Source organism: Phoca vitulina, unplaced genomic scaffold (genome assembly GCF_004348235.1).
Source record: "Phoca vitulina isolate PV1807 unplaced genomic scaffold, GSC_HSeal_1.0 scaffold37, whole genome shotgun sequence".
Taxonomy (NCBI): domain Eukaryota; kingdom Metazoa; phylum Chordata; class Mammalia; order Carnivora; family Phocidae; genus Phoca; species Phoca vitulina.
The window spans coordinates 900396-924224 of record NW_022589740.1 but is presented as its reverse complement, the minus strand read 5'-3'; the positions used below and the strand labels follow the sequence as shown (position 1 = coordinate 924224).

General features: G+C 63.7%; 1 protein-coding gene across 3 annotated transcripts in view; it reads left to right on the top strand.

Moving 5' to 3' along the window:
* SEMA4D (semaphorin 4D) overlaps positions 1–23829 on the top strand; it is a 63100-nt gene that overhangs the window by 34349 nt on the left and 4922 nt on the right. For 2 of the 3 annotated variants that reach the window (XM_032427437.1, XM_032427439.1), the window contains 14 exons: positions 491–839; positions 2001–2146; positions 4236–4298; positions 5729–5827; positions 8267–8360; positions 8929–9042; positions 9635–9786; positions 10582–10757; positions 10847–11003; positions 11476–11698; positions 12358–12473; positions 16393–16565; positions 16649–16692; positions 17488–19618. In XM_032427437.1, the coding sequence (XP_032283328.1) occupies positions 491–839; positions 2001–2146; positions 4236–4298; positions 5729–5827; positions 8267–8360; positions 8929–9042; positions 9635–9786; positions 10582–10757; positions 10847–11003; positions 11476–11698; positions 12358–12473; positions 16393–16565; positions 16649–16692; positions 17488–18389 (2808 nt within the window). In that variant the 3' untranslated portion in view covers positions 18390–19618. Of the gene's footprint in view, positions 1–490; positions 840–2000; positions 2147–4235; positions 4299–5728; positions 5828–8266; positions 8361–8928; positions 9043–9634; positions 9787–10581; positions 10758–10846; positions 11004–11475; positions 11699–12357; positions 12474–16392; positions 16566–16648; positions 16693–17487; positions 19619–19821; positions 20029–23829 lie in introns of those variants that run through there. The other variant, XM_032427438.1, reaches the window with a different exon arrangement.

Sequence of the window (23829 nt, the reverse complement as noted above, 5' to 3'; positions counted from 1 at the left end):
ACTTCTCGGGTGCGGCTGGGGGCGCAGGGCGTTGGGGGTGGCCCTGTCTGCGGCGGGAGGTCAGCCGTCCTGCACGGCAAGGTCGCGTGTGCGTGCGTGTGCGTGCTCCCACACATGCACATGGCTCAGCCTCCACGTGGTGCTCTTGGTCTTTCGCCCCGGCTGAGCTCCCTGACAAGCGTTACGGGAGCTGGGAAGCCAGGGTCTGCGGGGGATCCGGTTCCCTGGTTTGCACCTTTGCAAAGGTCACCCGCGGGCCACGAGCGCCCAGCAAGGGGGAAGCCGGGCAGCCAGGTGGGCGGTCGTCCCAGGCTGGGTTCCCACGTCTGCCCTGGAACTCTGCTCTTGGTGACTGGGTCGCAGTGTCAGCGTGGGGCTGCGCCCCCCCCACCCCCCGCCCCTGCGCAGACAGAGCCCGGGGCACAGCGCGGAATAGAAAGCGGGTGTTACTACACGCATCCTGACCTGTAACCTTTGTTCTCACTTGCAGAATTTCTTTGCGAAGCCAAGAAGAAGCACACAGTTTAAGAACCCGGGGGCCTTCCACGTTGGCGGTGGTGACCTCGCCCGGCGCCTGGGAAATGCGGGTCCTCGGGGTTCGCACCACCCACCAGCTCCGGGCTGTGCCGCCGGTCACAGCCCCCAGGCTCTGAGCAGCGTCCGCCGGGACACCCACCGCGGCCCCCAGGCCCACGAGCGTTTGCTGCCCGAGCCCCCTCTGCGGCACCCACACGTGAGGATGCGTGCCCCTGTCGGGGGGCTGCTTGCTGCCCTCGCCATGCTGTTTGGGATGGCGGTGGCGTTTGCACCCAAACCCAGGATCACCTGGGAGCACAGAGGTACGGGCCAGCCCTGCTCTCGCAGTTGACGCACGGGCTCCACTGTGTGCACTGGGTCTGCGGGCGGGCAGGTGCCTGGGTCACACAAACACTTGCCCGGCGTGTTCAGGGGCTGCCAGTTAGGTTTCTAAAGCCGGGGCCCCCGGAGAGCCTGAGGATGTGTGGTGCGCTCCCCGGGCACGAACCTCTCTAAATGCCCTGTTTGAGGACATTTAATGACAGGCGGCCAGGCTTCCCGCCAAGTGCTCTCATTTGCCATCCGTAGTTTCTGTCCGTTTCCCCTGCTGGGAGCTGTGTCCTGAGACCCCTGGGCTCCCCGGCGAGTGGAGCGAGGGCTGCGTGCAGGGCTGAGCTGTCTGGTGCAGCGTCCCCGGCCGTGTGCGTGCCGGGACAGCCTTCCTCCGCGCATCTGTCTCCAGCTTGGGAAAATCCAGACAGCAGAATGCGTGGACACCTGGTCCTTACGTGAAACCAGTGGTCCATGAAATCCAAGTTCAGACCGCTCGTGCTGATGCTGGGACGGTCAGGCCTTGAGAAACTGCCAATCCGTTCATGTCACTGCCGATTGTCCCGATTCTTGTCGTCCTGCTTGTCCATGCGATTTCCTCGTAAGAGAGGAAACATCACTGTTTCTCTCGTTTATAAGCTTGTGGTGTTTATCCCTGAAAAATGTTTCAGTTAAGGGATATATTTACTGAACTAGATTTTTTTAAAGCTTTTGAGCTACATCGTGTTTTTTCTGAATAAGAAAAGCTTAGTTATATTCTTCATGTACTTAATCTGTGTTAAGATTAAACACAAGTACGTGAGAGCGCGGGAAGCACAGTGGTCAGCAGCCTGGGGTTGCCTGGGAGGTCACATGCTTGGAGGCCATGCTCGCTCCTGGGAGGGCACGCTCCTCGGAGGCCACGTTGAGTGCAGGGTTTGGAACTCCGCTGGAGGAACAAGAAAGGGCCCCGGGCCCCAGCACTGGCCGAGCACAGTGGCTCGGGGGCCCTGCAGGGTCGCATGCTCGTAGTGACTGTCTGAGCGGGTCTGCGTGCTGGCCTCGGGCAGGGGATCCACGCACAGCCCTGGCGACATGACGGTGTGTTACAGCAAGACGGGGTGCTCGGTGTGTCCAGGCTGGGAAATGCCTGATGTTCTCTCTTGCCTCCGCAGAGGTGCACCTGGAGAAGTTTCACGAGCCGGGCATCTTCAACTACTCGGTGTTGCTGCTCAGCGAGGACAAGACCACCCTGTACGTGGGTGCCCGGGAAGCCGTGTTTGCCCTGAGTGCGCACAACATCTCCGTGAAGCAGCACGAGGTAAGGCGTGGGCTCCCGCTCGACTGCCGTGTGGGCCGCAGACCTTCCCGGCGCTCTCTCCTCCAGTCTGCACTGGTCACCACCCCTCCTGGGGCATCGGGCGCTTTCCTGGCCCCGTGGCCGGCCCCACCGCCATCCTGCACGCCGGGCCAGCAGCCTCCCGCCCACCAGCAAGCAAGGGGCCCGTCACCCCGAAGCCGCCTTCCCACCCTGCTTCCGAGCAGCTCCGTCCTCCCGCGCTGGCCACTCACCCAGGGGCCTCTGTCCTTTCCTCTTGAATTTTTTATCTTTTCATTATGGAGAATCTCGAGCACACACAAGTCGAGGGAGTGGTGCCGAGGAGGCCTGTGCCCCCGTTGGCTCCTGCAGCCCCGGGTCACCCTCCTCCGCCCATGTCCTGGGGCTCCATTGTCTCTGGCGGCTTCGAAGCAAGTCCCAAACACGCTCTTCATCTGTGAGGGGTTCCCTGGGTGTCCCCTTCCTCAAGGAAAGGACTCCTTTGTGTCAGAATAACCAAAATACCACAATCACATCCAAAAAATGTCATCAAATAGTTGGTGTTCCGATTCCACGGACTGTCATAAATGACGTGAATCCGGTTGAAATCAGGCCATCCATGGAGCTGCCCACTCTGCCCGGCAAGTGTCCGTGTCCCGCCGCCACCCTGGCCCCTCGCTGGGAACGCTGCCGCTCCTGCGTCCTCGGTGACGGACAGGCCCCTCCGCCGAGGCAGGTCCCGTGGTGCAGCCACAGCTGCGTCCGGGACTCCCCAGCTCGGCCTCTCCTCCATGTGGGAGCAGGAAGCCGCCAGCAAGCGGGTTCATGTCCCCCGGGGCCAGTTCCTTTGGAAGTCGGGGGGTCAGCACCTGGAATCTTGGCCTTCGTTTGCCTGTTTTTAATGAGCTCCTTCTCTCTGAGGGAGGTAGTGGTGGTCCGATTATTCGGATTTTCAGAATGACCTCGGAGTCGCCAATCGGAGTGTCGGAAGCTCCGTCGCCGCCCGAGCCGTGCCTGGTGCTCAGCCTGTCCCTTCCCGGCCGGTGGCGGCCTCTCGACCGCTGGGTCCTCAGACATGAGCCCAGGGGTTGGGGTTGGCTTTTTGCTCTCTGCCGCTGCGTGCCACGTCCCCTCGGGGCCCGGTGAGCACGGCCAGGGGCCCGTCTGCATTCATGCTCCCGTGGCCTTACGTGTTTTGTGTAGACGGAGATGAAATCGTTGGCGTTTTGCTTTCTGAGGGAAGCTGCCTTCGGCCGCGGGCCGTGGTTCTGCTTTTGTGTGTTCTGAGGACGACTTCGGTCTCTGAAAACGCACCGCTGGTGATGCGTGTGCCGGTCAGGCCTTGCAAGGAGCGAGTGCGTGCAGGACGCTTAGCGTGGGACCGCATGCACGGGGCATCTCCTGCCGCCGTGGAGAAGCTCCGGGCGCTTCCCGAGCTCTGGGCTCCGGCGGCTGGCTCCGGTTGTCGGGGCGCCCATCGTGGGTCATCACACGCGGAGACCGGGCATCCTGGGGAAGGCGAGGCAGCAGTCGGGGGGCTGTTTGTGGTGTGGCCTGTGGCTTCTGGTCCTCTAGAGGGCAGGGGTGAGGCCCCCGCGGGCTGCCCCGTTCTGATCGCGCATCACGGGGCGTGAAGGCAGCAGAAGCACAGGTCGTGGGAGGACGCGTGGGGGGGAGCAGAAAACTGAAAGGAGCCTGGTCCTGCTGTCCACGGACGGTCCCAGGAACCCACGTGGCCGTTTGAGGGTACTAGCGGGTTGAGGGTACTAGCGTGGTCTAGCGGGTTGATAATCGGAAACCTCGCTGCTAGCACTCTGGCGCTGGCTGCTAGTTTTGCAGCCAACCACGGGAATCTGGGAGGCCGGGCGCCGCTGGCTTCGGTGGGGGTCTCGGGCAGAATGTTCTAGAAGCCCCAGTTGCTCGGGACCTCGACGTCCGCTGGCTGAGCCTGGCTTTGCAGTCCCACTTCGACTGTCGGGGGGGAGTATCCGTGCCCCATGGGGCACCGTGTGCTTTGTAAACCGTGCATTTTAACGCCGGCATCCCCTTTTGAACGGGGAACATGCACTGAAACTCTCATTTCTCCTAACAGGCATACTGGAGGGTCTCAGAAGATAAAAAAGCAAAATGTGCTGAGAAAGGGAAGTCAAGACAGGTAATTTCTGGTCTCAGAACCCCCTGGTGACGTGGTCATAACCATCCTGGGTTGTCCTCTGTGCCCAAATGCTGAGGCGGGGTCTCTCAACGCAGGAGCCCGCGGCGGGGCGGGGGGGCTCTTGAAAAACACTCTGGTAAAGGTTAACTTAGTTGAATTTATTCAGATGGGCTCAAACTTGATAGAGAAAATCACTTCTGGTGCCTGTTAGCTAAAGGTGTGAAGTGCAGGGTCCAGGCGTCCCCAGCACCCCAGCAGCCTGGAGGGGTTGTGTAGGATTTCTGAATTTGGGGCAGCGATCATCCCTTGAGAATCTGCTGCTTCTCCGGGGGATACTGGGCACCTCGGCATGCTGGCCACGTGGGCAGTGCTGGCCTGAGGTTCCGCCTCCCCCCAGGGCTCAGGCTACCCCACCACTGGCTGGGCCCCCTGCCCCAATCAGGTGCCCGGCCCGTGTCTGAGTCTGCCAGTGTAAGAGCCCCATCTTCCTGGGTATTAGGGCAGGACAGCTGAGTTAAGGTAGATTTTAGCTGTTGGTTAATTTCAAAATCATTAAAAATGAAAAAAATGTTTTTGCTGAACTTTTTTTTTTTTAGCAAAATGTTAAACGCTTTTGCTGAAATCACTAGATCCGAAGTTGCTTTAGGAAATGGGAAAATGCAGGCTTTGTGTGGTAATCACTGGTGTCACAGGGAGTTGTCTGAGAGCTAAATGAGGCCGAGTGCTCGCGCAGCCCCACGTGGACAAGGGTCCCTCCCGGCTCACATGGGAGGATGAGTTACTGCCAACCAGTTAAAAACAATCCTGGGGGGGAAAAAAACAGAAAAACCTTCCCTGAGCAGAGATAATTTCAGACAACAGCGTGTATAATCCCAGTACGCTCATTTCAGCCTAAAATAGCGTGTTCTTTGGTGGCGTGTGGTTTTCTCGTGTGCGCACAGCCTCAGGGCCCCCCCAGCCCAGCCTGTCCCCGGAGAAGCGCTGTTTCCAGCCCCGCGCACTGGGGCGGGCAGGGTGGGGTCCCCAGGGACGAGGACGGCAGGCGGGATGCCGCGCACCGGCCGCCTCAAGGCACGTGCCGAGTGTCGAGGGAGAGTAAATGCGTCCCTTCGGTGGCGGGCGTCCAGGAAGGTCTGAGGTCAGCACGGCTTTGCTGAGGGTGAATTAGTGACCGGGGGTGGGGGGTGAGGTCCTGGCCCCTGACAGCCGGCCTGTGGATGCCGCAGACGGAGGTTTGTCCTGGGCGGGGGGAGGCTGACTCCGGGAGCTGCCCCCCCCGCCCGGGCAGGGCCGTGCGAGCACGTGACACGGGGGCTAGCCGAGGTGCTGGTGGGGTGGCAGGGAGGCACCTGAAGTTCCTGAAGTTCGGGTAGCGGAGGGCGTCCAGCGGGAGCCGGCCGGCGGCTGATGCGCGCGTCTCTCCCTTGCAGACTGAATGTCTCAACTACATCCGCGTGCTGCAGCCGCTCAGCGCCCACGCCCTCTACGTGTGCGGCACCAACGCGTTCCAGCCGTCCTGTGACCACCTGGTAAGGCCAGCACCCCCTCTGGGGCAGCATCGGGGCTCCCCGCTCGGCAGAGCAGTAGGGTTTTCTAACGGCCGGCGGCGGGGGCGCCTCGGGATGCCGCGGGCCACTCGCCGGGCTCCCGGAAGCCCAGTGTCGCCGGGGGCACGACAGGGCAGGACTCGGGCCCAGTGGCCCACGGCGTGGAGCCGGCAGTGGGGGGACCTTCTGGGACGTGGGCTGTTGACACACGCAGCACCAGCATGCCGTGATCTGGCCTCCCGCGCCCTTCTTGCCACGTTTTGTGTTTGTGGGAGGCCTGCTGTGTGACTTGCGTCCTGGTCTGACGGACGAGTCAGGGCTCTGCTCCTGGCTGGCGCATTGTGGGCTCACCTGTGCTATGGGCTGAATGTTGGTGTCCCCCAAATCCACATGGGGAAGCCCTAGTCCCCCCATGTGTTGGTGTTCGGAGATGGGGCCTGTGAGCTCTCCAAACGTGAGGACGGGGGGCTGCCTGCCGGCCAGGGAACGGGCCCTCACCACGCTCCGACCAGCCGGTACCCGAGCTCCAGAGCTGGGAGGAGTGGGCGCGAGGGCTGGAGGCCACCTGTCTGCACTGCTTTACGGCAGCCCGGGCTCGTGGGGACGCCGCGGCCGCTGCTGGGCTCGGGGGCCTCACCACGTGGCCTGGTGCTGGAGCGCACGCCCTCGAGGGGCAGTGGCCAGTGTGCGAGCAGCTCCCTTCCAACCCGCATCGGTCCTCCTGGCCCCGGCCTGCCTTGTGCTGCATGAGGGTCTTTGCAGAGGGGCCCCCGCCCTGTCCTCCCGGCCCCTTGCCGACAGGGAGCTGCAAGGACGGAGCACGGTGGACGGCAGCGTCTTGCTGGGAGAAGCTCCTTTTGCTCAGGCACCTGCAGGACCATGTAGAACGGCCAGAGAGAGGAGACAAGTGTGCACCTGTGGATTGACAAGCCCATCTTCCAGCGACCGCCCCTGACTTAGTGCCGGCCGGGGGAGGGGGAAGTGGAAGACCTTCCTGGGCTGAAACCCCAAAGCAATGGGAATTTAAGGAAGATTCTCCAACCTTGAGTCAGATGTCAGTGACGGCGCGAAGTAGGGGCCAATGAAGGACTTGCCTGGGGAAACCGTGTTCACGCACAGATCCCTGGGGCGGGCGCACACGCGGCCTGGTCGACCCGGCGGTCTGGGCCCGCAGAGAGGCTTGGCCTCTTTCTGTGTCGGGGAACAGTGTGCCAGGTCGTGTTAGAAACGTCCACACGTCAGGGGATCTGCTGGCTGAGCTCTAGTCCATCGGCTTTGAGCTCTGGGGCGTAGACTCCGATCCCGTGGGCCTGTCAGTTGTTAGGTAAGGGATTCGGGCGTCCCATTTCAATCCGGACCTATAATTTTTTCCAGTATTTTTAATAAAAACGTTGGAGCTGACAGGCCGATGGTAGGGCTGGGAGCAGGCGTGCTGCCCCGTGACCCGCGGCCCCCGAGGGCTAGGAAGAGCGGCGCGCTCCTGCTCGGCCGAGCCAGGCCTGTCGTTCCTGAGAAGATGCGCAGTCGTCCCCATCGACCGCTCTTCTCAGGGCCGACCCCTCGTTCACACGTCCCCCGACCTCCCTAGACCCGTGATCCATTCGCACCCTGGCTTGTAATCCCTGGCCTGACGGGGAGTCTGCCCGCTGAAGGCGGGCCCACGGCCTCTCCAGGCCCGTGAGCACCCCACGTCCGCTCTGCTCCCCTCCCTCCCGGCCGCGCACCCACTCCCCGCGGCCCGCGTGGTGTTCAGCTTCTGCAGGTGGGGAGGGCTGGAGGTGGCGCTGTCATCGGCTGCATCCCGGCTGCTCATCCTTCCCAGCTGCGCGTCCCGCGGACGGGTCTCTTCTCTGACGTCCGCCCTCAGCTGTCCTTGCGTGGGCCCTGCCCCGTGTCACCTGTCGTCGAACTCGGCTTCAGCGTCCGTGCACAAAGCTTTCCCGCCCTTTATGCATCGGGGTTTTGGGCTCCCTGGTCGGGCCAGGAGGGACGCCCAAGCCTGAGGTCTGCCCTGCTGTGTGAGTGCAGCATGGGGTGGAATGAGGGGGAGATTCTGCTTTTCTCCAGGCACCTGTTTCTTGGGTGGTCTGGGCCCCACCGCCTCGAATGCCTCCATTTGGTATGAATCCTGCACACGGCGTTCGCTTGCTGGTGGAGCGCCTCCCGCCCCAGGTCTGCCCCGGCTGCCCTGTGACCCCGGAGCTGCGGGCGTCTTACAGCCAAGTCAGCCGGATCTGAGGCTCCTAGCTCCTGCACGGCTCTCGAGGTGCTGGCGTCCAGCCCTGGGACTCGCGTGGCTGTGTGCACCTGCTCCTACCCCGCCCCCCCGACAGCGCATCTGGGAAATGGTTTAGCACCCAGACGCCGCAAGCATAGAAATACAGATATTTCCTGATACTCTTTTTTCTCGTTCAATTGCAGAATTTAACATCCTTTAAATTTCTGGGGAGAAGTGAGGATGGCAAGGGCAGGTGCCCCTTTGACCCAGCGCAGAGCTACACGTCCGTCATGGTTGGTGAGTCCTGCCCCCAGGTTAGCGCGCAGCCGGGCTCGGGTCCCTCCCCCGCACGGGGACTCCCTCCGTCTGCTTCCGTGTTCCCTGTCCTCTCAGAAGGCGCGCGGGCCTCTCCGTAGACCCCCGTATGACTGTTTGAAGTCATTGTGCAAAAGGGTGACCGGCCACTGTCCGGGGCCACAAGTCAGATTTGTGGGAAGGGGTTATTTTAGATTTGTCATTCGTGCAAATCATGTGCCTCTCGTTCATGCTGTCCACGCTCCTGGAGGGAGGTCCGTGTGGAGCCGCAGCCTCAGGCCGGGAGCCCCGCGCACCCACCATTAAGTCTGTCACCTCCCGGGTGTGGGGTCACCTGGTGTTAGCGCCCCAGCCCTCGAAAAGCACCTTTCACGTGGAGTGCATGATTGTCATGGTCTTGGAAATGCAGCAGAAGGCCCGGGAAGCGGCCACGCGCACCCAGGAGCAGGGCCGTGGTCTGTCCCCCTCCTGGGGAGGGGGGGCTCGTGCCCAGCTGTGACGGGAGCGCTGCGGCTGACCCCCTTTCCTCTCTCCTCTGGGGCTGCTCAAGATGGGGAGCTGTATTCCGGGACGTCCTACAACTTTCTGGGAAGCGAGCCCATCATCTCCCGAAACTCGTCCCACAGCCCTCTGAGGACGGAGTATGCGATACCGTGGCTCAACGGTAAGAGGCAGGTGCTCCTGCCGCCGTGTTCCTGTGTGGCTCTGAGCCTCCCCGAGGGCCCTCGCATCCCCCCCAGCTCGTGGCAGCCCCCACACGGGGATCTTCTGGAGCGCCCAGGACTCGCAGCCGGCGCCCCAGGCTGGGTCCTTCCCCGCGGAGCCCGTGCCACATCAGGGCCGCCTTGCCCTCCCTGAAGCCGGCTGTGGTCCCTGTCCTTCACGACGTGAGGGCCTGGTGGTGACTCGGGCTGGCCGGGCCACTCCCCTCGGGACAGCGTGTACACAGCGGGGTCCTGCAACTGCTCACACGGGGCTCTCGTGGGCTTGGAAGTCGCGGGGGCTCTGGGGGACCCTGGCTGCTCCTCGCTGTGGGGTGGGCTGGGGCACCTGGATCTGCGGGCTGGGGGCTTGTGTGAGCACACACGGCGTCTTCGGTGGGTCCCCGGGGACGGGGAGCTGGCTGCCCATTCTCACAGGCATGGTCTCAGGCACCGTCCGCACCCCGGGCCTGGGGAGGGACACGGCGCGCGCCCCCTTCTGCGTCGTGTGCCCCGGGGGTGCGCAGAGGGACGACGCGCGTCTGTCGCTTGCAGAGCCAAGCTTCGTCTTTGCTGACGTGATGCGAGAGCGCCCAGACGGCGTGGACAGCGGGGATGACCGCGTCTACTTCTTCTTCACCGAGGTGTCTGTGGAGTACGAGTTTGTCTTCAAGCTGATGGTCCCGCGGGTGGCTCGGGTGTGCAAGGTGAGCCAGCCCCCGACTCCTGGTGGCTCTGGCCCGGGGCGCTTGCGTGTCTGGAGGATGCGCTGCATGGCCCAGGCCCCAAGCTTCCCCCAAAATGTCACTTTACCCGCTGCTTCATCGTTCTGTGCCGCAGATGGGTGTGGAGGCCGCCAGACACCGGGCCTGCCCGGGGGCAGCCTGGGTGGGGGGTCCCCCTGCAGACCCCGGGAGCATCAGCGCGCCGTGTGTGACCAGCTGTCCGGCCTCAGCAGGCCTGCCTCTGACACGTTGTCCCCAGACCTCCCAGGCTATAGGAAGTTTTTGTTCACTGTGTGAGCTCGATTCTGTTGGAATTGGGATTTCGGCATTCCAACATAAAGGTGGGGGGGGTGTTTCTCGTGTCCAAAATAAGTAAGGACGCTTGGATTCCAACATCTCCCACATCCGGATTTCTGTTTCGGGGCTGTCTCCCGAGCGGGTCACATCCGACGTCCCCTGGGGCCAGCTCACGAAAATGTGTTTATGAATGACCCGGCAAAGCCCTTAGAAATGACCGTGTCCTCTGCAACGAGGACTGCGGCAGATGGAAGCCCTGAGTCCGCGGCTCGCTCACCGGGGTCAGTGGCGTGAGGCTGGCGGGCGTCCGCAGCTGTGAGCCCGGGTCCGTGCAGCCCACCCGTGGCCCCATCTGCCGCAGGGTGACTTCCAGGAGCGGCCTCTCTGGGTTTTGTGTTCTGATCAGAGACCCCGCCTGGCGTGGATCGCTCCCGGGTCCCGCCCCCCCCACCACCACCACGCTCTTCCTTCGGGTTTCAGGGGGACCAGGGCGGCCTGCGGACCTTGCAGAAGAAGTGGACGTCCTTCCTGAAGGCCAGGCTGATCTGCTCGCGGCCGGATAGCAACCTCGTTTTCAACGTGCTGCAGGATGTCTTCGTGCTCAGGGCCCAGGGCCTGAAGGAGCCCGTGATCTACGGGGTCTTCACCCCACAGCTGTGAGTGCGCGGGCCGGGGGGCCGGGGGGCCGGGGGGCGGTGTCGGCACGCCCACCGCCGGCGCGGTCACGCTGTCCCCTCCTCCCCAGGAACAACGTGGGGTTGTCCGCCGTGTGCGCCTACAACCTGTCCACCGCGGAGGCGGTCTTCTCCCAGGGGAAGTACATGCAGAGCACCACGGTGGAGCAGTCCCACACCAAGTGGGTGCGCTACAACGGGGCCGTGCCCACGCCGCGGCCCGGGGCGGTGAGTGGGCCCGGGCGTGGGGGTCGGGGAGTGGGGCCAGGCGCATGGCTGGCGCTCAGGCTCGCTCGCCCCCAGGACTGGGTCTCGTCCCTGGGGTGCCCGTCGGCCGACAGCAGTCAGATCCCTCCACGCCTGTTCCGAACTGAAGTGCGTTCGCTCACGCACATTAGGAGCTAGGGACAGACGAAGGAATCCCTTTCACACTTGACCTTTGTGCTCTTTGGAATTGGGCTGTTTTTAGTGATTTTAGCAGCATTCTCGTGCAAGAGCTACCAAGCGATAAGTACTTCGTTTTCAGTTTCGGAAGCTTGATACATAACGACTTCATCGTGTCTCGTGGAATTTTACCTCGTGGCCTTTCCGATGAACCCACCGTGCAGTGGGCTTTGCGCCTCGCGGGGGCCGTGTGGGAAGCGCGTGCGGCCAGTGCGGGTGGCCGGTGCGTGCTGATGGGGTGCTCTGCTCTCCGCAGTGCATCACCCGCGAGGCGCGGGCCGCCAACTTCTCCAGCTCCCTCAGTCTGCCAGACAAGACCCTGCAGTTCGTCAAGGACCACCCTCTGATGGACAGCTCCGTGACCCCGATAGACAACAGGCCCAGGCTCATCCGAAGCGATGTGAACTACACGCAGATCGTGGTGGACAGGACGCAGGCCCTGGACGGGACCGCCTACGACGTCATGTTTGTCGGCACAGGTGGGTCCTGGCCCCGGGCCAGTCGGGCTCCTCCTTGCTGCGGGGAGCCAGCGGTCCTTTACGGAAGAGCCGCTGGTACTGGCCTCCGAGGTCTGTGGCCATGCAGGTCCTGGCCCCCGTCTGGGGGTCCAGGCACGGTGGCTGAGGCTCGCACAGAGGGAGTCCGGGTGGTGCCCGTGCAGCCGGCTGAAGGCCTGTCCCGACCTGCTGTGGGAGCCCGACCTGCCATGGGAGCCCGTCCTGGGAGAGGGCGCCATGACCGGCCCTGGGGGCTTTCCGCAAGCTCTGAGCCAGGTGGGGGGCCGGCCCTCACCTGCCCACGGCCCCTCAAAGGACAGCACCCCCGAGGGCCAGTGGGGCCTGGGAGCCAGCTCTCCTGCAACCTGCTGGTACCATCTCTTTGCACTGATCTCCACTGCAGTCGGCAATGGTGTGTTAAGCCTGTTTTTCGGAAAACGGTGGTGCTGACCCAGGCCACGAGAGGCCGCAGTGCATTTGCTAGTGGCTTTTCCTTTTCCACCTCCAAAGTGCAGACTGCATCGGTTTCTACATGTCCTGTCGAGGGAGGGAGCTGAGAGGAAGAACAGGGACTGTCCTGCGCTCCCGGGCGCGTCCCTGATCTCTAGCTTTGTCCTTGACCTCTAGCTTTGTCCTTGCAGACCGGGGCACCCTGCATAAAGCGGTCAGCCTGGAGAACGAGGCCCACATCATCGAGGAGACGCAGCTCTTCCAGGACCCCGAGCCGGTGCAGACGCTGCTGCTGAATTCCGAGCAGGTAGAGCGGCCAGGCGGGCGGGCGGGTGGCCTCACATGGCCGTGTCACCGGCCGGGCCCGCGCTCACCTGGCTGGTCCAGAGGAGCCAACCTCCAGGCTCTTACAGGAGGTCATGAGAGCCCTGGGCTCTGGGATGGAGGGAAGGCAGGCTGGGGAGATGGAAAGGTGCCGCAGGCCGTCCCCTGCCATCTGTCCCCGCAGCCTGGGGCACGTGCCTCCCCGTTTACAGCTGGGGTGGAGCATGGGGGGCAGAGCAGGCCCGGGCCAGGACCGTGAGCACCTGAGCCCGACAAGCCGGTCCTGCCTTAGTTTCCCCGTCTGTACCTGGGGGACATCGGACTCTGGGAGTGGCACAGCCCTGCCCTGCGGCTGAAGGCCTCGCTTCTCCGTGTGGGTGGCGTCACACTGTGAGCCTGAGCCCAAGGGCTCTGTTCCCGTTCCCCTAGCTGCAAGCCTGGCCTCTGCCTGGCCACTGCCTGGACCCGGGCGTAAGGCCTTGTTTGGGGCACCAGGCTCAGCTGTCCCTGCTTTGTAGGGTGTTGCTCGCACGCCGAGACTTCCCTGTCTGACCCAGGACGCTCCTGAGCCTCCTGTCCAGGTGCGGACAGAGCTTCACACCTGAAGGAGGTGGCCCCACAGCCCCTCCGAGCGTCCCTGCAGCCTGGTTCCTGGTGGGGGCAGTGGGCACAGCAAGGGGCCCGGCAGCCAGGCGGGAGGCGAGAGCAAGCCGCGGACCTAGCACGGGCGTGTTTGCAGACATCCCACACGGGTCCCCTTCGTCGTGAGCTTACCTTCTTGGATCCGGTGTCCAAACTCCCGCCGCGGGGTCACGTCCCCTTCCGGCTCCTGCCTCGTGGGCTTTCTAAAGGGGAAGACGACCCTAGAGCCTAGGCGAGCTTCAAGCCGCCAGAGACTCGGCATCGGTGCCTCCCCGCCCCCGCTCACCTGGCTTTGCTGCCGGACAGGAAGGCAGAAGCCCCCCCGCCCGCGGCCGCGTTGCTCAGTTGCTCAGCCAGGCTGCGGCCCGCACCCTGCGGCCTCCCGGGTGGGGAATGCACGTCAGCCCAAAGGCTGGGCCCCCGGTGCAGACGCGAAGAGACCACAGCCCCCGTCCGCAGTGTCGTTCGGAGACTCAGGCTTCTGGGCGCATGGGCGTCCGTCCCGTAGGGGGATGAGGGTTGGGGAGGAAGCAGGAGGTTGTGGGTCAGCCCTGTGCTCACCTGCCCGTGGCCAGGACTTGGTCACATGCCCACGCCCGGGGGCAGGCCACGCAGGGAGCCCGGCAGCCGTGGGAGCCATCTGCCTGTCCTCACAGGGGCCCCCACGCCTTCTCCCCGGGCAGGCGGGCTCGGGGGGTTGGAACGGCGGGTGTGCAGCCGCGACGTTAGGAAGTGGACGTTCGGGGTGAGAGAGACGCCCCCCCTCCGTCCCCGCTCGCCGGCTCTCGCGGGCAGCCACGCGGCCTTGGCTGTGGGAGCAGCGGCTGGCGCACAGCCCGGGAAGGTCCGCGCTCCCCCGAGGACTCGGTGGTGGTTTGCGTTTGTTAACGTGAATACGCGCTGGGGACACGTACCGCTTCAAGCATCTACGAGGGCGCGACGTTGACGTGGTTGTGTGACCCTCCCGCCATCCATCTCCAGAACCTTCTCACCTTCCCCAACAGGAACCCTGTCCCCACTGAGCACTCACCCAGCCCCCAGCGCCCACCATCCACGTTCTGTCTCTGGGATTTGAGGGCCCAGGACCTCATGTAAGTGGGATCAGTGTTTGGTGTCTTGGCTTATCTCACCGAGCGCAGGGCCTTGAGGGTGACCCGTGTAGCGTGTGACAGGATATCCTTCCTCTTCTGGGAGGAATGCTCCACAGTTCGCACACCCACCCTCTGTTTCCCCGCCATCTGTGGGCGGGCACGTGGGCTGCCTGCACCCCAGGCTGCCGTGAACACGGTGTTCGGACATCTGAGTCCTGCTTTCGGTTCGTGTGGAAATACGCGGCAGACGTGCTCCGTCTGGTCCCCCCTGAGCCCAGGCTGCGGGCTGCATCTGCGTGTTGGCGGGCATGTCGTTTGCACAAATCCTTCAGGACCAGACCCCGCACAGGTCAGACGTGGCCGTGCGCATAGAGACCTAGCTGGGACAGTGTGAGCCCGGGGCTCCCAGGGGCGTGGGGACCTGCGAGGGGCCAGGCGGGAGAGGGCCAGGGCGCACGCGCACTCCCCAAATCTCACACCCAGTCAGGTGGTTTTTTTCTGTCTTTTCAAACACCTCTCATTTTAAAATAGTGTGAGGTCCACAGAGGCATTAGGATGAGGGGCAGGGACCCCGGGCCTTCCCTCGGCGTGAAGGAGCCCCCAGACGTCAGGCGCTCCTCCATCCTCACAAACGTCCGCTCCACTTCCAGCGCCTCATGTGGCCTGGGGTGGCTCACTCCTCAGCCCCCGTGGCCTGGGATAGTCCCCATCTACCTTTGTCTTGGTGGCTTCGCAGAGAACTGGTCGGTGGTGTATGGAACGCCCTGGTCTCCTTGTGCTTGGAGGGGCTGAGGGTTTGGGGACATGCGTGACAGCAGGGGCCCACACAGGCTGGGCCGGGGCGCGCAGGCGTGTGCTCGGCCCCTGGTGACTAACGCTTGTTTGTGGGGCACCTCAAGGCTGCTGTGTGTCCATCCCTCCGGCCCCCAGATGCGTGCACCCGCCAGCGATCACAGCCACCCCCTCGCACGTGTTTTCCTGTCCCTTCCATCAGTCTCCGTTACTCGTTGGCTCTGCTTCACGGGAGCCAAGCCCTGGGGAGGGGGTGTACGCGGAGATGGGAGCCTGCCCCCCCGCCCACAGCCACGTGCACGGGTCAGGTGTCTGCACCCTCCAGGGTCCCTCGAAGTCACCCGCTCGGCCTCCCAGAAACCCTCGCCTCTTCGAGCCACGTGAACCCTGCACCGTGATCTGGGGTGGCGTCCTCGGTCCTTCCGGCAGGCGCGTGGCCTCATCTGCCCGGTGCGGGCCGACGGGGGGGCTGGCCCTGGGCCTGCCTCTGTCTGCCACTTGTTAGGACAGTCTGCTGCAGAGGGGACTTCCTTCCTCTCGGCTGTGCTCATGCAGGGTGGGGGGAGGGGGGGGGTCACAGGCCAGGAGACCAAGGCTGGCCCCAGGGACTCAGAGCGCCAGCCACCCTGTCCCCCCCGGCGGAAGACTGCACCCCATCTGGGTCAGAAACACTGAATTCTGTTAAGCTCGCAAATCTCAGGGTTACCCAGAAGATCGGGGGGAGACAGGCTTGTTGGGCGGAGGGCAGCATAGACACAGGTGCGGAATTGCAATCCTGTGTACACGTCGGGTGGCGTCCCCGCACGGGAGCCCTGTCCCCGCTGCGTCCAGGAGAGCAGTTAGCCGCTCTGGGAGCTGGGCTCTCTCATGTGCCGGCTGTCGGCCTCCCTGCAAACCTGGACGTGACAGGGCCTGGCACGTCCTTTATCCCACATGCTGGAAGCCTGCAGCTCCCCCGCTGCTCGCTGGCGCCCCCTTTCCCGGCCCCGCTGCACTTGGACCCACGGGGGCCGTCCGTGCATGGCTGCTCACGCCAGGCAGGCCTGAGGTTGGGCTCCAAGTTGTGCCCTTGGCCGCTGACCTGTGGTGGGGCCAGGAGGGTCCGGCTGGAGGGGCTCCGTCCACCCGGAGGGAGACACGCATCCACACAGGCGCCTGGTCGGGAGGGAGGGGGGCACTGGACCGAGGCCCGGAGTGCTGAGTCAGTGCGCGGACCGGGCTGGGAGACCACGCGGCGCCTGCGTGCTCGTAGCTCTGGAAGCTCCTAGATGAGAAAACGAGGGAGCACGCTCGTCACCGTCCGCGAGCCGGAGACGCACCTGGCACTGCGCACCCAGCTGCCCCCTCACCGCCTGCCCCCCGTGTCTCACCCCGCAGGGCGGAAGGTTTGTCTACGCGGGCTCCAGCTCGGGCGTGGTGCAGGCCCCCGTGGCCTTCTGCGAGAAGCATGCCACCTGCAAGGACTGCGTGCTGGCCCGAGACCCCTACTGCGCCTGGAACCGGGCCTCCGAGGCGTGCGTGGCCCTGCAGCCAGCAGCCGGCCCCAGCAGGTACCCGGGGGACGCGGCATGCCAGCCTGCCCACCCCGCCTGTGGGGAAGGCGCGTGCGTGACCGTGCCCGCTTGTCTTGCAGGGACTTGGTTCAGCAGATGAGCGGTGACACGTCCGCCTGCCCGGGTAAGTGGCTCCTCGCCGCGCTCCTCCCGGGCGGCCGGGTCTCGTGACCGTGTCGTGGTGCTGTGCTGGCGTGTGGCATCTCGTGTGTTTTGTCTTTCTTTCTGTGCTCGGAACAGAGGGCACGTACCCGCGACGGTACGGAGGCCGACCCGCCAGCCCTCTGATTTGCAGAAAAGGGTGTTTGAAGCCATGTAGTGTGTGTGTTTACTGGAAGGCACTCGGCGTCCAACCCATGACATCTGCTCTCGAGACGCTTCTCTCTGCCGCTTAGCTTGGGGCCACTTAAATGACCCCGGACGTCCTGGGAGTGGGAGGGAGGGGCGCTGAGAGAGGAGTCCTCGTCCCCTCCGGAGGCCACCGCCGGCCGCGGGGGTCCGGCACATCCCTTCGCCCCCTCGAAGGCAGCCGCGCTCCCATCCCTGACCCGACAGCTGGGGCAGCTTCAGGAGGGGGCGCCAGGCGCACCGAGAGGCCACGAGCCCTGGAGCCACCAGCAGAGGCACGTGGCGTGCGACTCCGCACGCTGCCGCTCGGCCTCCCGGGGAGCCAGGGCGCCAGACGCCATCTCTGCTGTTCGGTTGCCTCCGAGTTCCTTGTCCCACTGGGCTGCCATCCGGGGCTCATCTTTGCCGTTCTGTCACGCATGTCTTTATCTCCTTAGTTGTTCTGGAAGATTCCGTGTTGCTCCAGTGGGTGAAACTCTTGTGTTCTCTTGTGCGTGTTGACCTGTTTTTAAAAGACGTGAAGTAGCGAGCCGGGTTGTTGACGCTGTGCACGTTTATTTTGATGTTCCAGATGAAACTAAAAGTTTCCGGCAGCATTTTTTCAAGCATGGTGGCACGGCAGAACTGAAATGCTCCCAAAAGTCCAACCTGGCCCGGGTGGTGTGGACGTTCCAGAACAACGCGCTCGAGCCCCAGGGCCCCAAGTACGGCCTGGTGGGCAGGAAGAACTTGCTCGTCTTCAACCTGTCAGAGGGCGACAGCGGGGTGTACCAATGTCTGTCGGAGGAGCGCGTCCGGAACAGGACGGCCCTGCACGTGATGGCCAAGCACGTTCTGGAGGTCAGAGTGCTCCCGAGGACCCCGGCGGCCTCCACCCTGCCGGCCGCCCGGGCCGAAGGGGACAGGACCCTCCTCAGAGTGTCGACGGAGCCCACCCCAGGCCCCCCGGCCCAGACCCCGGCCCCGCCGCCGCCCAGCCCCGCACCCACCGGCGTGTCCTGCAGACCCAAGACCGTCATCAACACGGTCCCCCAGGTGCACTCCGAGAAGACCATGTATCTCAAGTCCAGTGACAACCGGCTGCTCATGTTCCTGTTCCTGCTCTTCTTCGTGCTCTGTGTCTGCCTCGTCTCCTACAACTGCTACCAGGGCTACCTGCCCGGCCAGTGTCTCAAGTTCCGCTCGGCCGTGCTGCTGGGCAAGAAGCAGCCCACGGCCGACTTCTCCGAGTTCGAGCAGAGCGTGAAGGAGACGCTGGTGGAGCAGGGCAGCTTCTCCCAGCAGAACGGGGGGCAGCCCAGGCCGGCCCTGGACACCGGCTACGAGACGGAGCAGGATACCATGGCCAGCAGGGTGCCCACCGACAGGGAGGACTCGCAGCGGCTCGACGACCTCCCGGCCCGGGACAGGCCCTTCGACGTCAAGTGCGAGCTCAAGTACGCCGACTCGGACGCGGACGTGGACGCGGACTGAGGCGCCCGCGCGGAGGCCTCCGTTCACCGTCGGTCACCCGGCCCGGGGCCGCGTGGGGAGCCCATGTCTGTGCACCTGTCTTCTGTGTCTTTTCTCTCGGGTCAAGCTTGTGATTTGGTTTCTCTTTGTCCTTTTGGAAAGCGGCGAGCAGCGCGTCCTGGCCTCCCGCGGTGGGCCGCGGTCTGGGACGGGCCCGCGGGTGGTGGTGCAGCCCGGCTCCCGGAGCCCCGTCGCGGCGGCCCGCGGACCCCCGCGCCTGGAACGCCCCCTCCTCAGAGCAGTGGCCCCTGAAAGAGCATTTCATTCCAGATTGGAAATGGCATTTTTGTTTATCAGATTGGTAACTTAGCGCCTGTTGTCCAGATTGGCACGAACCTTTTCTTCCACGGGATTATTTTGTAGGGCTTTACTTTTCTTGTGTTAGGTCATTTATTTTTTAAATTACGAAAGCAGATGTTTTAATATTTAGAAGATGTACATCTTCCGGATTCTGTTGTTATGTGAGGATAGGATAGAGCTTACGTTGCTTACAATTCTCAGGGATAAACTTACTTTGGCTAAATGCATTCTTTCTGCTTTTAGAAACGTAGACAAAACCATCTCTTGAGCACACTTTTTTTTTTATTTTAATTTTATTCCTTGAGGGAAGCATCATTTTCAGAGAGATTTTCTTTCTATACTTTTTTTTTTCTGTTTTAATTCTTTCGAAGAAGAGAGGACAGTGGGGGGCTATCCCGTGAGCCAGGCAGGGTCTTCAGGGTCTGTGGCGCCGCCAGGCCCGGAGCTGAGGGGGCACGCGTCTCACGATCGGATGCCCACAGCCGCTGCTCGAAACCTCCCGTGCAGACGGACAGCTGAACAGAGCTGTCCACACCTACAAGCGAGCTGGGCGGTGGTGGCCAGACAAGCCTGTGTCTCAGCACCCCACGGAGCCACGGGGTGGACCCGCGTGGCCTGGCGCGGCCTCTCGAGGTGCAAACGGGCGAGGCGGTTTGACCGCGGTGACGTCACACTCCACCTGCTGCTTCCCCCACACCTGCAAGAGGAGGCTCTCTTTCCGTGGCAAAGAGCAATAAACTGGATTTCTGTGTCCCTGTGTGGACAGCGTCCTCTTCAGCATGATAGGACTCGACTGTCTTGGTGTAAACGTTTGTGTTTTATAAGATTTACTTTGTTTTTATTTTTCTACTTTGAATTGTATACATTTGAAAAGTAACCGAATAAACGAGCAGCTTATATCCTTGACGTGGGCACGTGATTTGCCGCGGCCGGGAGGCCTCCCTCCCTCCTGGGGGTGCTGACCGGGGGGCGGGCGTGGGGACAGCCTGGGTCCCTCTCTCCTCCTTGCTCTGCTTCCTTCCTCTGGCGTGCGGTGGGATCCGGAGGACGCCTGCCTCAGTGGCCTCTTTCTTCTCTGTCTTCTGTCTCGCAGCCTCATCTGTGCCCTTCCCTCCTCCGGGGTCCTCCTCCCTGTCCTGTCGGGGCCCCGGCTCCGCTTCCTCTCCCCGAAGCCCCTGGCCGGCCTCGGCCTCGGGGTCGGACAGCAGCCTGCCCATTGCCTTGCTGCCACCCCTCCTCAGCGACCAGGCCCAGCAGGTGCACGCCCTGGGGACCTTCCACCTCTTCTGCCAGGCCACAGGTGAGCGGGGCACCTGTCGGGGGGGGGAGCACGGGGTCGGGGGGGGCTCGCAGCCTGCAGGCAGTGTCGGCCCGGAGCTGCTCCTGCGGACGGGAAGGGCCAGAGTCCACTGCTGTGGGCCTCACGGCCACGGTTTCTGTGGCGAATACTCGGCTGTCCGTCCAGAGCCTCCAGGCCACCCACAGATGAGCTGGGCTCGGCCCCAAGGCCTCGGTCGGCCAGTTGCCCGTTTGTAGGACTGATTGTGTGTGTGCTGACAATTCGGGGGTCCGTCTCTGTGGCACCTGAGAAGTTAGCTCCAGAGCCTCCAGCAGGGGCGCTGTTCTCCGGACTCGTGTGCTGCCATTGACACGCGGACAGCTCGAGAGTCCGGTGGCCTGGGAGACGTCGGGCCGGGCAGCCGCAGGGCCGTGGTCTCCGCTGTGCGGTGGCCGAGCCGCTGCCCGGGCCCCCGCCTCTGTGCCCAGAGGGGAGTAAGAAGCGCACAGGTGGTTTCCTTCCGAGATTTCAACCTGTCGAGAAGCTGCTCCGGCTGTGGAGCCGGCTCTGGGAGCTGTGGTGCGCCCCGTGGGGGCTGTGGCCCGGCTGCGTGGGCCGCAGGGGAAGTGGCCTGGGAGTGGGACGCTGTGGGGACAGACCTTTGGGGGCAGGTCCGTGCTGCCCCGGGTCGCCTGCTCCGTGCCCGGCCTTGGTCTGTGCTGGGCCCCCCGTGTGGCTCCTGGGCCGGACGTTGTCCCTGTCGCTGGGAGAGCGGTGGTCACACAACCCAGCACTGCAGGTGCAGACGGGCCACGTGTCTGGGAGCCGAAGGCTTTTAAATGTGGCTTCTTGGGGAGGCACCTGTTAGCTGGTGTGCGCGCGCAGGGGCGCTGTCCCTGTGGCTGGGGGGACCCAGAGCGGGAAAGCAGGCTTCAACGGTGCCCCAGCGCGGGCCGTAGTGGTGGAGCCGCGGGCAGCCGGGGGGGGTGTGGTTCCCGCCTACGGCGCCGGCAGGAAGCACGCCAGGCCGTGGGCAGAGGCGGACACCCCCCTGCCGTGCTACTGCCAAGGCCTAGGAGCCGGAGGGGTGTCCCCCCCTCCTCACTTTCCACCTCCAGCCAGTGTCTCCGAGGTGGGACCTAACGGGACTGGGGGCCAAGGATGGGGACCATGGCTGGTGGCCTCGCAGCGTGGAGGGGTGGCACTCAGGGTGGACTGAGCAGAGGGACCAAGGCCCCCACCCTCCTCCTCCCACGCTCCTTGCTTTCCAGGAGCGTGGCCCATCTAGAACCTTCCACTGTTCCACCACGGCCCACCTGAGGTAGTGAGGTGGCCCAGGAAGGACCAGCCTTTCCCAGGGGGCCCGCATGTCCCGTTCCATCCGAGGGGGAGGGCCCTGCATTTGCCCAGAGCAGGCTCAGTCCACGCTGTCTGCCCCACGGGCCCCCACAGCCCTAACGGGACTGTGCTCCCGCTCGATTTAGGCCTCCTCATCTTTAAAGCTAAGAACGGATCCGCTGTACTTTAGGTGACGCTTGGCTATTCGGGGTTTTGATGGCCGTTTATGTTTTAACCACGATGTTGGACAGCAGAGGCCTTGAAGCCCCTGGGAACCGCGGGGGCTGTAGAGGGTGCGCGGCCGAAACATCCCGTGAGCACCCACAGTGGCCATTGGTGCTGGCGTGTATTTTGGGGCCAAGGCTGGGCTGTGGGGGTAGCGGACTCGTGAGCTGGTCATTTTCCAGAAGGGTTGGGACCCCTCCATGGGCGGGCAAGGCTGATCTGTCACCTTGCTGGGGTCCCAATCCTTAGCGGGTTTGGCAGGGTGCTTTTGCCAGAATCTGGGTCTCTTCCATTGCGATCACCCACGTGCCTCTACAGAGCGGTCCTCGTGCGTGGGACGGTCCCCCGCACCTGGCACCCTGCGAGGCTGCACGCCTGGGCCAATGACCCCCCGCCCTCCCACCTCCCCACTGCGGTATCTGGAAAGCGCATTTAGCCACATGTGCCCCCAGGGACTAGGACCGGGATATTCTGGGGGTCACTCTTCAGCCGACCACGGGGTACTGGCTGTTTCATGACAAGCTGGGGCGCTCTGAGGAGGAAAGCCGATGAAATTGGGGTGGTGGAGACCGACACCCCAGTCAGGTCCCGTTTCTGCGCTGGACACTGTCCGGCCCCAGGGCTCCGGTGTGAGCCCCCCCACCCCCGCCCCGCCGCTGCCCCCCGCCCGGGTGTGGCCAGGGCCTGGTGGGAGGCCGCAGGCGTGAGCACAAAGAGGGGCTGGCCCCAGGGTCAGAGTAGACCACATGCATGGGGATGCCCGGAGGATGGCTTGCCAAGTGGGGACGCCGGTCACAGATGTGGCCCGAGGACTTAGAGTGGACCCATCACACTCCCCTCCAACTTGGGGCTCTCAGGACCCCACTTCAGGATCGGATGTCCTCCCCTGGTGAGAGGCCCCTGCTCTGAGGGGCTCTGGTTTTGTCACAAAGTAGAATCAGCTCTGCAGCCACGAGTCCCCTGAGGCGGCGTGGGGCGGGCTGGGAGCAGGGCGCTGGCCCCTGCCCCTCGTTGACCCCGCGGTGGGTGCTGGAACCCAAGGCCAGGGGAGCCTTCCCAGGGCCCAGAAGAGGTGCCACACGCCCGGGGCACGAGGGCCTGGCCCTGTGGGGTTGCACCAGGCCCCCGGGGTAGGTGGGGGCGGGCCCTGCTGACCGGTTCTAATTGTCACTCTGCCTCCTTGTTCTCTGCACTCAGAAGGAGCTGGATAGCTTTAAAAGAGTAAGTAGAACGTAAGTACCCCTCTAGCATTTTTAAAGCTTTACTGCGGCTAAACACAAACTTAAAAGATTGAGCGACGAAGTTTTTCAGGACCGAGGGCACGAAGTTCGCGTTCCGCCCGTGCCCCAACCCCACCCCCACCCCCAGCCCCCCAGTGTGGTCAGCCGAGCAGTTTGCTCCTTTGGGCCCCGGCCACGTGGCTCTGGGTGATGATTCGCTGCCGGCTCAGGCCACCCCAGTCCTTTGTCCCAGGGTCGGCCATGAGAACCTTCCGGAAGCTGTGACCCACCCTGGTGGCTGCAGTCCTGGGTGGGTCTTCGTGCACGTCACCCCGGGGCAGTCGGGGGTGAGGGGGAGCCCGGGCTCTTTGGAACGGGCTTCAGTGTCTGTTCACAGCCTCACGGGATCCCCTCTAACTGGGCTCCGCCGGGGAGTGGCTGCGCGGCCCGTGCTGTCGTGAGGCGCGCCCGGCGGTCACAGGAAGGGGCTGGGCCGGCTGACGGGCAGCGGTCAGGCGTGCGCACGTGCGGACGTGTGACACACGTACAGAATTGTCGGTGGGCAGGCGACAAAACGTTCTGGGCAAAACAAATTATAGCAACACGATAAAAACCCAGAAACCCCACACGGAAAACAAGAGGAGACGCTGTGTCCCCGTGGCCGGCAGCGCCAGGGTGTTGAGCAAAGCCTTCCAGAATTTCCTCGACTGACCGCCTACGGCACGTTTCCTTCCTGAGGATGCCTCGTTTTCGCTGCAAAAGCAGTATCTGCCGCAGTGGATCTGGGATTCCGGGGAAGTATAAAGAGCAGGATGGAAGCGTCCCGAAGTCTCCCGTCTGCAGGGAGCCACCACCAGCGCGGCGGCCACCCGCGGGCCTTTCCGCTGGGCGTCTACACGCGCGTGTCTATGCATGCACACGCCTGTACTTCGAGATCTCCTCCTCTGACACGGTGACATTTCCCCGTGTTACTGTCTTAAACATCAGTGACTCACAAGTGACAAGCAAGGCTTAGGAAGATTTTCAGGACCGAGGGGCA